A 15,925-nucleotide genomic window follows, 5' to 3' on the forward strand; every position below is an offset into this window, starting at 1 on the left:
TCTGGCTGCACTCAAACATTTACTTGGGTCCCCTCCTGCTCGGTGCCGCATACTCACTCGCAGTCCTGATTAGAGATGGTGGAGTTGCGGTTCTTACGGAAGCCGGAGAAAAGGGACAACACGCTGCGTCTCTTCTTCCTCCTCAGTGACTGGGCCTGGTGGAGGGAGGACAACTGACTGAAGAGGAGAGACAGAAAAAAGAGGAGGAATAAGAAAGCCGAGTAAGAGAAAGGATGAAACATTTAGATTAGATTATCAACCATTATTGAGCAGTATATACGTTCTATATGAACCATCATTTGTTAAAGGACACCAGCGTGAACAGCTGACATTAAATGGGATCCTTATGCTAATGAGCCATCTGACTCAACTTTTTTTTTTTTTTTCTTCCCTGGGTGCAGATGGTTTAGTTAATCTGACAGAAGGAACAGTTTATGCTGCCTCAATTAATCGTCTTCCATGCACTGCTGGTGAGCACTCTGCACACAATGTCATGTAGCCATGTACTACGACATCTGTGTGGATGGGTTCGACTTATTTCTGAGCTCCGCTAGCAGGGATATTAAAATCTGGTTTAATATGGTGACTGACTGATCAGAGGAGTGCAATGACGGTGAGGCACTTTTGTAAATTAAAAAAGCTGCTGCTGCTGATGTGGAAAATCTTGCAATGGTGTGTGGCATTAGACAAACTAGAAGGTAGTTCATTTGACGTAAATGATGAGTTTTAGCTCCTCAATCAGATCATGTTAAGAATCTGTTGAAACTTTATGAGAGGGTGTTTGAACTCCATACAATGAGTGTATCAATATTGATTAATAGGAATTCATTCCAAGCCTAGAGACGTACAGCGCAGGTTTCGTTGTGGAGAGAATATCTGTCTTCACCCGTCAGTAAAACCCCTTTAAAAAAAAAAAACACAATGATCTGAGCTGTGACTATTTTGCATTAACATTGGCCCAACAAGGGAGCACCGGTTGTGTTTGATGTATGCGCCCCATATACGGAGGCTAATCCTCCAAGCGGGCGGCCCGGGTTTGAATCTGACCTGTGGCCCATGAAGAACACATAAAAGGTCATTTACTAACACATGGCTACTTGGTTTCATTTGTCAAATCTTCAAAACAGCCCTTTAAAAGTTTGATCTACTCATAATGTCTACTCATGTCTATACCCTCTGAAGTCTTTCAGATTCCCTGATGAGCTGCTTCTTGTGCATTAGGCTGAATAAGCAGTTCAGCAGCGGTCCGCAAACTGAATCACGGAATGAACAAGATCTAAAATCACTTACAGTACATGACATCCAAATAAGCAGTGAGTATGTTATCCCCTTTTCTCTAGTCCATGACCTAAACAGCTTCTATATGTAAGAGGAGGAGCCGGTTGTCCTGTCCATGTAAACATGATGTAAACATGGCTCCGGCAACAACACAGCCAGAGGATATACTTGATTTCTGCTGTATTTATCTGTAAAATGTCGCACATTCTTCCTTTAAGTCAAACTAGCTGTCCACTTTGACAGACACCTTGAAGAAAGTGAACCTAAGATGTAAAGCTGTGAGCTGAAAACCTGAAGAGAATATACTTATGGGTTCATAACGTCAAACAACCTTTTTCATGTATAACAACTAGTTAGATTCATTATTTATTCATGAATGTTGACTTTAAAGTGACCTGTAAGAATCAGACCCTCACTGGACGACACTTTTACTTGCAGTGTTTCATTAAGGACTTCATTGTGTTTGCAGAAAACTTTCACATCATGTGCCATGAAAACAGTTCCTTAAGTCTGCCTTGAATTACTGTAGCTGTTTTAATGAAAGTAATACGGTAACTTTTGCTTCTTAAATATGTTATTGCTTTGCCACAGATCTGTGCACACACAATCTGCACTTCTTTGAATCCAGAGAGAGCGCGTAAACAACTCTCAGTGACAACTGGGCAGCTTCATAGGAAATAAGTAACTGGACTGTGACGGTAAACAAGATGATTTATTTCACATGATGAGAAATTTTGTTGTCATTAAACAAACAAATCTACAATGAGGCCTCTACTCACTGCAAATGGAAGCTCTCCACTACATCTGTCCCCGAGTGCGCTGTACATTCATCACTAATATAATTAGCTGGAGACCGTTTAATGCATAAGATACGTGTTGAGCAGGCACTTAGGTCCTATCTGGATGAAATGTATGAACTCAACACAATGAGATGAAACACTGAGAACATGCTTTTGCTTATTTATAATGATTAAAGGTCACATATTATCCTCCTTTCCAACCAGTTTAAATAAGTCTCAGAGCTCCCCAAAACATGTCTGTAAAGTTTCTTGTTCTAAATCCACTCTGATCCTGTATTTGATCATGTCTATAAACCCCTCTATTTCAGCCCTGCTCAGAACAGGCTGTTTCTGTGTCTGTAGCTTTAAATATGTAAATGAGCTGTGTCTGACCACGCCCCCTCTCTGGAAGGACTTGGGTGGCTCAGGCTTGCTCGCTCCATGACCGGTGGAGAGGCAGACTCAGAGGGCAGAACAAACAGCTAGCTGTGGGAGTGTCACCCACCTGGGGGAGGGGCTACTGCCCTTTGTGCACACATTTTCTGAAAAGTGGAGCAGGCGAAAGACGGAGGATGGATTTTTCTCATGATTGGGGGGTTTGTAGACAGACTAGAGACACATTAGTGCTGGAAAAACATTGTAACGTGTATTTTACATAATATGTGACCTTACAGAATTAAAGAGCATCATTTAATGAAGAGAACATAATAACTTTATAATGATTTAAAAGTCACTGTGTTTCACAGTGATGAACTCTTTGTCATGTTATTTCCTTCATAGTGCGTCGATTTGCTCTCTTTTCTTCCCTATGTTATAGTCTCTTTCTTTTTCTCCTTTGCTTGCACAATGTTGTTGTTGTCGTTTTTTAGAAATGTAATTCTCATCATTAGATCAGCAGAGTTAGGTTAAACTATTGGCTGGATGTGCATTAGTTCCCACAAGTGTGAGCATAAAATAACAATATAGGCACCAACAAACCTTAAATTTGCGACTTGAGATAATTAACTCATCAGAGAAACTTTAAGTACTGGTCACATAGGAAACAGTGAGTGAGTTAGAGGAACCTTCTCTGCCTCATTTGAGGGATATTGTGCATGAAATGGTATTTGTTATGAAATGAATCGTGACAGAAAGCTTGTCAGTTTTCTTGGAATAATCTACAAACTGCAGATTGAAACTTTTAAAATGCAAAATTTAGTTAGGTCGGGGATGTGCGTCAATGTTTTTGCTGATTATTTGCACTGTTTTTTTCTATCTTTATTCTGTATTAGTTTATTGTTAAAACTGTGTTAAGCTGTTCTGCTCAGGTCCCTTTTTTAAAAGAGCGTTGTGTCCTCAGTGGGAAAATTATTATTAACTTTGCAAATCAATTAATTATCCTCAAAGAGCTGACTGATGGTGAAAAAGCACTACTAAAGCTGTAAATCATCAATTCTAAACAATGTGCAGAAAGATGCTGAACTGCTCTGTAGTGCTAATGGAAAAAGAAGAGCTCTGCACAAATTCACTGAGTTTACCATGACATCACAGACGTCATTTAATCACTTGTTATATAATGTAAATAAATACCAACAATAATAGCCCCAGGTTTAAGTTGTCTTGTTGTTCTTGTAATCACAATCAAATATCATTATGAAAAGTTTATTCTATTAAACCAATACAAAACATTTCACAGGGTTATTACATCATGCTGCTGTCGGATTGTCACCTACAAGATACTAGATACTAATGTAAATATGATCAGGTTTAGCTGACACTTTAGATTTGCAGTACAGTTCATGTTTGTGCTCCATTCGTGTACGTGTGCAGTCCTCAGGAGGCCGCTGTTCTTCTGATGTATCCATCAAATCAAAAAAGTTTTAATGTTTCTAAAAAATGTAACTGAATCAGTGACCCGACCTGTCAGGTAGAACTCTCTTGCTGTAGAAGTCAGGCAGTCCATCCTCCAGCATACTGACTCCTCCATTCTCTGAGCAGTGCTACACACACACACACACACACACACACACACACACACACACACACACAGAGGACCGAAAAAGAGAGTAACAGGGGAACAATGAATCAATCCATGTTGCCAACTAAAGCTGAAAAGCTGACAGAAGGTTTATTTCATGTCGGATGGCTGGCTGGTTAAACTAAGTCCACTGCCAACAGGACTCTGTTTGTAAAACAACTCCTCATCATGCCGTCCTAACGGGGTTTGTACCGATTTAGAAAAAAGCTTTCACAAAGTCTTAAAACAAACATGCAGCTGAGTTCGAGGCTGCCCTGCAGCCCCCGGGGAGACAGTTGTGCATGATTAGCATTGAAGGCACAAAGACACATGCGCCAGCTTCCTGCTTTAAACTGACCTATTTTTGGACTTTCAGTGACATGAAGAACAAGATAAACACAAAAAGTTAACACAAAGCAGTCCAAAGATAAGGCGGTTTGAGTGTTGGTACAGAAGCTTGGCTATTCATCGCTGCAGACAGGGCCAGTTGTATTTGTAACTTTGCTTATTTTAAGAAAGTCTGACCTAAAGACTAATGCTATAATAAGAAAATGCAGCAGACTGGTCAGGTGTTCAGGGTCTGCTGGCTTTGAAACCGACAACAAATACATCCAAAATAAAAAAAAGAGCAACTCTGACAGCAGTTCTGACATACTGTTTACTGTGTGTACAACAGCATACTTTTATGGAGCAGAGTATACAGAGGAGAGACAAACGTTTTATGGACTTGATTCAATTACACGAAGAGAAATTGGAAAACCACAAAAGGCTGAAAGGAAATTTTTGGTCAAAGTAAGTTTTCTGATCTCACTGCTTTTATTGAATAATGACTGAGTGTCTGACAACCTATTGTTGGCATGATATGTTTACTTTAACTACACTCATTATGTGTCAGAGCTTTTAAAGAGAGAAATCTGAGCTGTGATAGCCTCTGTAGCTGTTAATGTGTCAGACAGATGATGTTGGACATGAAACCATCTCTGACTGGGTTACAGTTATATAAAAATTCACATTCAATTCATCGGCTTGCCTGGAAATAATGAAGTTCACTTCCACACTATAGAGCTGAACGGCTCATCAGTGAGCTGATGTCAAATACAGCAAACACTGACATCAACATTGGTTGTTCGGTTGGAAATGAAGTGGTACACCTGACCCCGTCTGCGGCGATGTTCAGTCTATCTACTGTGACAGAGCTCTGGCAGGTTTATCTAGAGTATAAAGGTGCCATAGTGACAGCATCTGCTGTGGGTAATACACTTGATATTTACAATCCCTCACACCAACCCATTTTAAAACAACAACAGGTCAGTTAAACCTTTCATGTTTCAGGAGTTACCCTATCAAAGTTTTCTGTCTCAAAAAAAGGGCAAGTTCTTTCTGTCTACTGGGAAAAAAAAGGTGAAAGGTCACTGTTGTCCCATGTTTAATCAACTCACAGACTCTGGGGGAAGGTGACCTGGTCTGTGTCTGCGTGGTGGGCGGGGCCTGGCGTGGGTCACGTGACGCAGGGGGGAGCCATTGGTGGGGAGGGTGGACAGACACTCCCATGATGCCGAGTGGGTGAGAGAGGCAGAGTGCGGAGGAGCAGAGGGGGTCGGAGACGAGCTGGGTTCATCACCAAGACCTGCGACGAGATGAGAAGGATGGTAAGAAGAAAAAAAATACATTTTAAGTGATGCTGCAATTTTACTATTCTTAATGAATATTTACTTTTTTTAAGGTTTATTTTTATGCCCTAATTTTAGAGACAGGACATTGGATAAGAGCCACAGGCCGGACGTGAACCTGGGCCACCCCCCGCCTGGAGGACCACAGCCTCCGTGCATGGAGCGCACAAACTGAACCATTAAGCCAATAGCGCCCCGATCATATCATGTTTTAAGGTGTAGCCTTCTTCCATTTCCACAGCTGAAGATGCAATAAAATAAATTAGTTTGAAATGCCTTTCACTTAAGACGTTCTTAAATATGATGAACAAAAGTAATCATAACTTTTTGAATGGTATGTTCAAGACATGTCTTAGTGTGCCATGAGATAACGTCTAATGTGATTTTTCTCTGCATAATTAAAACTGAGGGAATGAGGGAAACATCATGCCTGCTGGAGAAGACACAATGGGACAGAAATGTCTCTGATACCCCGACTAAATGTTACTACCTTAAAAATAGGTTAATCCTTTTATTCCAGGTCATTTTATGTTTAAATTCAATACACCGATTTAGCATTTAGTGAGAAAAGTTAAACCCAGTTTATAGATTAAAAACATGTTTTTGCACACTTACTGAGGCTGAGGAAATACAGTTATTTCTCATCTCAGGACAAGAAGGGAGAAATAAACTTGAGGTCACAATAACTCACTCAGTCTGGTGGAGACGGGTCGGATTCTTCTGGTCCTGGAGCTCCTCTTCTTAATAGCCATCGTGTCCTTTTGTTAAAGGGGATTCAGGAATGAGTAGCCGTGAGTTGATTTTTTTACATTTCTAAACAAGTAAACACAAACATGACAACCACACACAGCAGGCCTACATCATTAACCCGTGGTATTTGATGAGTTTATCATTAATACATAGTTATGCAGTCATCAGGAAAGTGGAGCAAAGCTTTCAGAAATGTGGGACGAAGTGAAGAAGTTTGAAGGAGGGCGATGCTGTTTAATTATCATTGATCTGATGAGAATCAAATAGTGGATATATTAAATGGAGCTCAGCGTAAGTTTAAGCAGGAAGACTGGTTATCCTCTCCTGCTGTCTGCCTCATCACCCCTCCGAGTACATGAAGTCGTCATGATGGAGTCTAATCCCCAAAGACTTTGCACATTTATTTCCTAAATTGTTAAATAAATGATTGTTTGTTTTTCATTCAGTCTCTCCTGATTGAAATGTTTTAGTAATATATTCATGTTCAACTATCACGCACATGTCAAAAGAAACCACAAACACGTTACAGGCACGTTGGACACTTACGATTCCCAGGTTGACCCCGAACTCCTCGTCAGTAAACTCCAGAGACTCCTGGAGGATCCTGGACTGTCTGACCGTGCGTCTGCCTGTCCCGACGTCATCCCAACGCTTCACCTGAGACACCTGACGCAGCTGATGCAACACACACAAAACCCATGGATGAACACACACACACACACACAAACACACACACACACAAGCATGGTAAAAAACACACACATAATGATGAAACCCGGAACGATATCCTATGGCAGAGGTTTCCATCCTTTTTTGACTTATGACCCCACTTTGACCTCACCCAACTCTGGCAACCCCACACACTGAAAACACATTTTACATCATAGTTTTGATTCTACTGTAAACACGTGTGACTCTGTGTGCATGAGCATGCACTGAGCGCATGGATGAGAGACAGAAAGACATACTGCAAGTTTGTTATGGTGCGCTATATTCGATCTCGGAGGTCGGAAATTCCGAGTTGCCGGTCTGATACGTCATCAGAACGCCCCACTGAAGTCGGGATTCAGACACAGAAACGTGGAGAACATCCAGTAGCCCGAGTGCAAATCCAACATGGCTGCTACGTGAATCAACAGTAACGTTTGAGCTGTAACTATTGTGTTTGTTTGCAGCTTAGTCCTCTTTTTGAGTGATTAAATCAATCACACCGACAGTACTGTATCGTATGTTGTCATTTTATTTTTGTGCACAAACTATCACTTAGTGTGTATTAGCTAACAAATAAAGGTGCTCCTGGAGGCGTCCATGTTGCTTGTCCGATTTGCTACTACAGTAGGACACGGTCAACCCAGGTGTGAGGTCATTCCCAGCTCCGAGGTAAATGGAAAGCACCATTAGATTTGCCTGTGTTCAGTTCAGACTAAAAAGCCTGTGCTAAAGTAGTTCAATTAAGGCAGCATGCTACAATTTATGTTTTATTGATCAATTATTCCAAATTTCAGGGGACCCCATATGAATTCCACTGGATCCCGTGTGGTGTAAAGCCTGTCTTATGGCTTTAAATTAGCTGTGAAGTGTGTCCGCCCTTGTACCTGATCCCAAACAACGCACAAGTCACAATGCATTAGTTTTAAAAGCCCATGAAGAATGAGAATAAGAAATATTTTTCGATTATGAGCGCAGAGGTTGGCGTTTCAGAGGACAAACAGGCACTGCAGCAGAAACAGAGACAGGAAAATGAGATGTGAAGATAGAGGCGGTGAATAGAATGTAAAACAGAGCAGAGCAGGCAGTGTTATTGCAAAAAGTCTGTTTTTTCCCCCGCTTTTCCACCAGCTTCATTTTAAACAATTTGATTTCCCAGGGAGGAGAACCTGCAGGGTCTAATCATGGCCTTAACTGACTCTAATCTAGTTTTGCACATTGTTTTAGAGGGCAATATTCTCCTAAAAACACAGCTCTCCTTCTAACCCCTCATCCTGATATTGTTTTAAAAACACAGAAGCTCAGAGATGGTGCCGACTTCCATCATTCAAAGATACTACAAATTAAAGATACACAACCTTCTGACAGCGGGAGAGATTTCTGTTACAAAGTTTCCACACATCAGGTGTTAACCGGTCCTCCACTCTACAGAATCTTATTTTATATTAGATTACTGTTCTGTGCTTCCACAACCCCGACAGGCAATGTGAATTCACAGACTGGGACACTCTTACGCCGTCACAGAATCAATATGACTGTAAAAAGACGTGATGACGGCTGAGCTTAGTTACGAGAAAAAGCAGTCTGAAAAGGGCAGCTGTTAACTTTTGCCGTGGAATATGTTGATAAAGTTTGGGCAGCGGGGCCGAAACCTACCCAGCACTGCACTGCATCAATGTTTTCAAGCATTAATGACAACAATATAACAATAATCATCATCTTTCTGTAGTCTTGTTTGCTTCAGTAGGTCATATAGAAACATCAGTAAATCCATTGTGTTCTATAACCAGCTAAAAACTCCTCTCAGGAGATGGAAGTGCTCCCTTTTGACACTCCAGTGTAATCTGTTTCTGCAGCACTCAGCTTTAAAATCTCTTCTCTAAATTGTCAGAGCTGGAGCTTTTTTTTTTTTACATTACTTATATCTGATGTAGACGTTTATTTGTAATAAATAGAGACTTCAGAAACATTGTCATAACTTAAATAGAGTAGGGCTTGAAGACAGCATGCTTTCAAGAATATCTTGTTTGGGAGTTCAGATGACTCAGTGACTCATCTCACTCTGGAGATGTTGACTCACAAAATGAAATCATGACATTGTACACAAACACACCACACTAATCCATGACTGTACACAACAGGGAGTCTTTAAGCTGCAGCAAATTACTTTTGCATTAACAACAATTATTAAAAAGAAATAGAAAGTTGTTTTTAGGCATTGAAAGAAAATGTCCTTGATGCTGAAATACTGCTAAACCCTTTCAGAGTGCGGGAACAGACGTTGGACATATGGTGGCCTACATGTAGAGATAGTGTGACACTTTGCAAATGAGGTTATTCACCTTGGCTTGTTGTAACTGTGAGGTTGTCCAGGCACACTGAAGAGGATCTCGTGATTCCAACAGAGAAAGGGTCCCGCAGGAAAACCCACCCTTTAATCATCTATCGTTTCTATGTTTGTTTTTTTTATGGCAGATACTGGTGGGAAGATTTGTTTTAGGCTTGGTACAAAGCCATGCCAGCTGTTTGCCTCTGCCTCCAGGCTGGGCAGTTATTTTAGATTCAGCCTGAGATTTGCTCTTCAGACAAAACTGCTTACTTTGTCATTTTTGTTCTTCCAGTTTTAGTCAATAAAGCCAAAGATTTGAGCCTCAACTTTTAGTCAAAACGTTTTCTCTCTTTAAACTTATTCAAATAGCTTCATAAAGGTATCAGAAAGGCGACAGGTTGTATTATCGGTTGTCCTTAACTCAAACACATGAACAACCTTAAACACAGGTAAACAATCAAATGCAGCAGACACATTAATGCAGCTGTGAAATGACTATAATCATAACACACTCACAGGGAACATATTACAGCACTATCAATACTCCGAGTACTTGAACATCATCTCAACAGTCTCTTGACTTGACCTGCTTACGAGCCACTTCCTCAGACGATCACCGGGTTCCCCTCTTGCACTGTCGTCGTGTTGCGGCTGGTACACGAGCAGTACAATGCTACACAGATGAGTCTAATGTTGTGAATCTTTATTGGCTTTTTAAAAGTTAAGACCCCAAATATAAGACGATTCCACTTGTTTTGAAAGATGTGTTTCAAGCTGAAAACCTGTTTTATCCAGACCAAAATAGTCTTTAAGAATGTGAAACAACCTTTATAAACCCGACACACAATCCAAAGTTGTCTTTGAAATGAAGTTTTAGACTTCGGCTTCAAACATAGTCACACTTTTTCTCTACATTTCTATAAAGAAGTCATGCAGTAAAGGGCTATTACCAGTACCAGGGTTTTATGAGTGGTGTAGAGCTCTTGCAGAATCTGATCCACGATGGAGTTGGTTAGATATGAGACCACAGACAGCTTCACCTCCCTGAATAGAGACGACAATGAGTCATGGTTGAGTTTTTCCAGCTGGAGTTCTTTGCCTTACTTGAAATGTTTCGAGTAGTTTTTTTTTTTCTTACTCCAGGGCTCGGTTGATATCCTCAGCTGCTCTCTCCATCAGGGCGTTGCGGATGGCGGAGCGAGGGATAGAGACTTGTTCAGAGATGGAGGAGAGAGGCGGGCTGAGTCTCTCCGCAGCCGAGCAGGACATGGGACACAATTCTCGACACAGAGACACCATGGAGTCCACCACCACCTGGACAAGGATGACCCAAAGCATCAATCAACGCATTTAAAAATACATATTGTATATCTTCAGTATATGTGGCGACGCCTCCTTTTCCTTTGTCGTGTAGAAAAATAATTGTTGAAGCTGCATTCTTATCTGTTCTGGATTACGGCGATGTCATTTATAGACATGCTGCAGCTTTAACTCTAACGCTGTCTATCACTCCACCCTCAGATTAATAAGCGGTGACAGAATCAGCAGTCATCACTGTGACCTGTATGAGAAGGTCTGTTGGCCTTCTCTTTAAGAGAGGTGCAACAAGCATTGTTTTTTTTGTTGTTTTCAAGGCCCTTATTAGAAAACTTCCACCTTACATCACAGACCTGTTTGAGTGGAATTCAGGCACCTACATGACTCGTTCTTCTGATTGGCTTGTTCTTAAAGTCCCTCGAGCTTTCACTGAACTTCTTTTGATGCCCCGATTTTTTGGAACGCACTCCAGCGAATGCTAAAGGCTGGAGTTCTTCACAGTTTGAATTGATCTCAGTGGTTTCTGTAATTGGTTAAAAGTGTTTGTTGTTGTTTTTGATTGCATTAATGTGCTTGTAATCTAGAAAGCATTGTCCTCTCAACGTCCTTTGGGGAAGAAATAAAGGTTTGAAATAAATTTCACACTGGACATAAGTCATACTTAACGATCACCTGACAACACCTCCTTCCAATCTGCTGTCTATGTAAGCTGCAGGATTTCCGGTCTCTTCCTCTTTGTTCTTCAAATGCCAGCTCTGACCTGCACCATTACTGCACTCTTGCTCAGCATCCACCTGAAGGCTACAACTGGGGGGGTTTAAGATATCATCCCATCACTCCTCAAATGTCTGCATGTAAATTAAACCTGTGAGGAGTGAAGAGCCTAGATGCCAAACTCAAACTATGTTCTGCAGCAATAAATATTTTAAACGATACAAACGTGACTTGTCTGACTGAACTAAACATTATTTTCCCAAAGCGATCAAGTATTTATACACAGTGTTTTTTTTATCTGCATTTCTCTGACTTGTCCTCTATTATTTACGTGCATGGCATCATTCCCTTTTATCATGAATCATTGTGTCAACATTCATAACAGCTGTTCACCACTTTACAACATGAGCCATTAATGCACAAACACATAAGTGGATTCCACATCATACTTCCAGTTGGTGTTAATACATTTGATTAACTTTGACTTCTGCAAATTAAAAAGTAGCCTTGTGCAGAACAGCACAAACAGTCATTTAAATAAGGCTTGAGTAAGATGAAATTCAACATTAAGTATTGCAGATTCCTCCTCGGGGTGTGCTGCTTCTTTATCATTCGACTGCGCCGTGCTGCTGAATGCCAATGGGAACAGAGCCAAACTACAAAAGTGTTAAACTCTTCCCTTTGAATTTCAATGCTATGTTCTTTCTTGAAGTCAGCATACCTGCGTCGCACAGTATTAATGGGCAATTTAAATGCAACTAGTCGGCAACTCCACTGCTGTTTAAAATACAGATGCATCAGGCAATACATCTTTCTGCGATTGCAGCAGCTGCAGCAGCAGCGTCACCTCCAAACCTACCTGCAGCTCTTTGTCAGCCGCCTTGGCAAGTTCTCCCGCCAAAGTGTCGAGTCGCTGTTTGACGGGGCCGTCCACCGACAGCACATGGGCCAACTCGCAGAGAGACGGATACAGCTGGTACCAAAAACACACACATGCAGGAGGAAGAAAGAAAAGAAAAAAAAAAGCAGGTTTTAATCAGTGCGTAGAAGGAGTATCTCTCGACTTTATGGCACAGGGAGCTAAATGTCTTAAGCTGTGATTTAAAAAGATTTAATTGAATTTGAGTCTCGCTGTCGGCTCCTTAAAAGTGCCATCAATTTCTGCAAATCACTAGTTGTTTCTTAATTTGTAGAAGTGAATTAGAGTTTATAAGAGGTGACTTCTCAAATTCTGTTCTGTGTTCACCGGTGCAGGGTAATTAAAGTAGACACTGACACAGCCAGCCTAAAACAGCCTATTGGTTTTTGTGTGATAAATATAGGAATGATAGGTAACAGTTATCTGACTTGGGACTCTCATCCTTCTCCTTTAAGTCCATATTTTCTTTGGATACAAACTTTCAATCTGTTGGGGGCACAGTTCTGAGATACTTGCTCGCTTCTGGCCTGTATCATAAGACATGAAGCTAGACTGTGGAGGGCAGCATTACACTCTACAGTGTAAAGCCTGCCGGAATAGAAGAAGAAAGGAGAACCTATGCCAAATGTCAATGAATAAACGAGGTGGGGGTGCCGGTAGCCTAGTGGTCAGCGTGCAGAGGCAATAGTCCTCCATGTGGGCGGCCCAGGGTCAAATCCGACGTGTGGCTCCTTTCCTGCATGTCATTCCCCACTCTCTCTCTACCCAGTTTATGACTCTATCAACTGTCTTGTCTCTGAAATAAAGGCATAAAAAGCCCCCCCCCCCAAAAAAAAGAAAAAGAAAGAAAAGAGGTTTGTAAGCAGGCTGAAGTCAAATAGAAGCAGCTAAAAAAACAAATGTGATGTAGACTTTCTCTGTTCCACAGCAGCTCTTGTTGGGATTCTGTGAAGATCAACAACTTGGGAAAGACTTTTCTGTAATATGTAGTGAAATGGCAGTGAGAAACATTTGTTACATCCTGAGGTTTGACTGGTTCAGCTGTTGCAGGAGGAAAATGTTCCCTGCTCTGAACAGCGTTTCACTTTGGTCACTGTCTGTTTGTCTCTGTTAAACAGGTGCAATGAGTTCAACACTGAACTTGCTTTGTTTTCTTTTAGGTTGTTTAATGAATCGATGTATCGACAGTGTCGGTGCTGTGTACATTTAAACTTCTCATTTTGGTTCTTGTGGAGTTAATCTGGTTCCAGCTGCTCTGTAGTGTTTTCACTTCCAGGCTTTGGGTCTTTAGGTCGACCTTGTGTTCAGTTTATTGATGTAAGATTCTTTGTTAGTCTGTCCTTAAGTCATACTGTGGAATATGTCTGTGTTGTCATAGCAACCTACACCAAGCAGCTTTGTAGTTTCCATGAATGTCATTGACTCACTTGACATCTCACTAGTGTGCTTGTTCTGCGATGACTCTCAGACTTGATCATAACCTCTCTGGTTCCTTTCAGCCAATATTTGATGTTTCCTGTTCCTCCAATGCTTTGAACAATATGTCCCGTGTATTTCTTCAGCCCGGCATAGTAAGGACCACACCTCGTTTCCCTTTAATTTGAACAAAACTGCTGACCTGACAGCTTCTTTTTTAACCTCTATTATTTCATTTAAACCTAACTTGACTCGCCAGCTGGTAAAGATCTATTTCTAAAGTTTACGTGAATAATCAATAAACCTCAAATATAGACATTACTAACATTAAAGGCAGGTTTGGTAATTTACAAAAACTAGCATGATTTTGAAAGTAGCATTCCCCCACTGAAATGAAGGATCGTTGAGGTAGAAAAAGTGTAAATTACACATGACTGAGTTTAAAGTACACACTGCATTAAGCCATTTTTGGCAAGTTGAGGATAAAAACAACGCTAATATTAACATGTAGTTTAATGTGGTGATGTTGCTCAACATCCAGTAAACATAAAATCAGAACTGGTATTTATAAGGACTAGTGCTTGTGGCCACATGGCAAATAAAGGTCCTAAATTTAACTTAATGTGGTTCTGTTTTTGGTCAGCCTCAACTCCTGATGAATCATCTGGCTCTGTATCAGCTGAAATGCTCCAGTCTTTTCAAATAGCTCACTAGCTAATTGCAAATATTGTACTGGGGCATTATTCAAGTTTTACTGCTGAAAATAGCTTTGTGCTTTGGCTGAGGATAACTGTAATGAGAGAATGAAAAGTTGTGGATTGGGGAAAAAATGGCAGAAATAAATACTTTAGAGCTTTGTAGAGCTTGTAGATCCTGAAAGGTCAGGATAGAAATGTCTGAGGGTTTGTCAGAAGCTGTTGATATTAAAAATGTGTGTACTACACACATTTTTAATATCGACAACTTCCAACTTCTGTGACTTCTGTGTAGTCTCTTTAAGTACTTTATTACTTGAGTTAATTTTGTAGTACTCAAAATCGGTCTTGGTCTCAAGACCACTTTTTGAAGGTCTCGTCTCAGAATCTAAAGCGTTTTTACTCAGTCTTATCTCGCTCTCAGCTTTTTGATGAATTTTTATTGATATTTATGGTCTCGGTCTTGACTCTGTCTTGCCCTGTCTTGGTCTCGGTCTCGAGTAGATCTCGATCCCTAAATGTCTTGGTCTCGGTCTCGGGGCACTCTGTTATCGGGAATGTCTTGTTCTCGGTTAGTTTGGTCTTGAATACGACACTAACTTGAGTAAACAAAACAGTTCTTGTTGAAAATATTGTCAACCAGTGATTACAAAGAGAAATAAACTGTTTCTAACAGCACACTTACTTTATAAAGTTTGAAGATGTCCCATAACATATTTGAGATACTAGAGGCAGAAATTATCCGTGGGGACAGTAAGGGTAAATAATGATTATCCTTTGTGTATGAACACTGAATAAATCAGGTCCACAGATGGGCCACCCCAGTGAGAAAGTGTGGACTTCAAACCTGCTAGTTAAACTAACACACTTTAAAGCACGTCATGTGACTTTGTCCAGCAGCACCACACAGGGCTCTGTTGATGGGACAGAGGGGGGGGGGGGGGGGGGGGGGGGGGGGGGGGGGGGGGGGGCGAGGGACAGGGACAGGGACTCAACTTTCACCCAGATCAAAGTCAGACAACTTCTCAAGGATTACAATCTTTCCTTCATCGATCTCATTCACAGTGGCTGACACTGCTTCTGCTGGGAGAGTCACTGTCGGATTTCAAGGCTGTAAAAGCCTTTCCTGCTGAGACGGACAAATCATCGAAACAAACAGAAAAGGACAAAGATACTGCTGAAAGTTACCAACTGGTCTACTCTTCTCTGAAGTGTTTTAAAAGCACAACAAAACAGTTTCTGTTGATTCTAGTCAAGTCACTTCATTCAAATAGCACATTAAAAAACTACAGGAGTTGAACCAAAGTGCTTTACGGCAGACATTTCTTAAGAGATGAGCTCATAAAGAGACAGC

At 41.0% G+C, this 15,925-nt stretch overlaps 1 protein-coding gene across 3 annotated transcripts in view; it reads right to left on the bottom strand.

Moving 5' to 3' along the window:
* carmil3 (capping protein regulator and myosin 1 linker 3) overlaps positions 1–15,925 on the bottom strand; it is a 97,652-nt gene that overhangs the window by 8,896 nt on the left and 72,831 nt on the right. For all 3 annotated transcript variants that reach the window (XM_065953752.1, XM_065953751.1, XM_065953753.1), the window contains exons 26-33: positions 12,401–12,514; positions 10,649–10,824; positions 10,467–10,554; positions 7,020–7,148; positions 6,415–6,481; positions 5,493–5,680; positions 3,957–4,036; positions 58–177 (exon numbers count right to left, since the gene is read on the bottom strand). In XM_065953752.1, coding sequence (XP_065809824.1) covers positions 58–177; positions 3,957–4,036; positions 5,493–5,680; positions 6,415–6,481; positions 7,020–7,148; positions 10,467–10,554; positions 10,649–10,824; positions 12,401–12,514 — 962 coding nt within the window. The remainder of the gene's footprint in view (positions 1–57; positions 178–3,956; positions 4,037–5,492; positions 5,681–6,414; positions 6,482–7,019; positions 7,149–10,466; positions 10,555–10,648; positions 10,825–12,400; positions 12,515–15,925) is intronic.

The sequence above is a fragment of the Labrus bergylta genome, chromosome 4, assembly GCF_963930695.1.
Source record: "Labrus bergylta chromosome 4, fLabBer1.1, whole genome shotgun sequence".
NCBI lineage: Eukaryota > Metazoa > Chordata > Actinopteri > Labriformes > Labridae > Labrus > Labrus bergylta.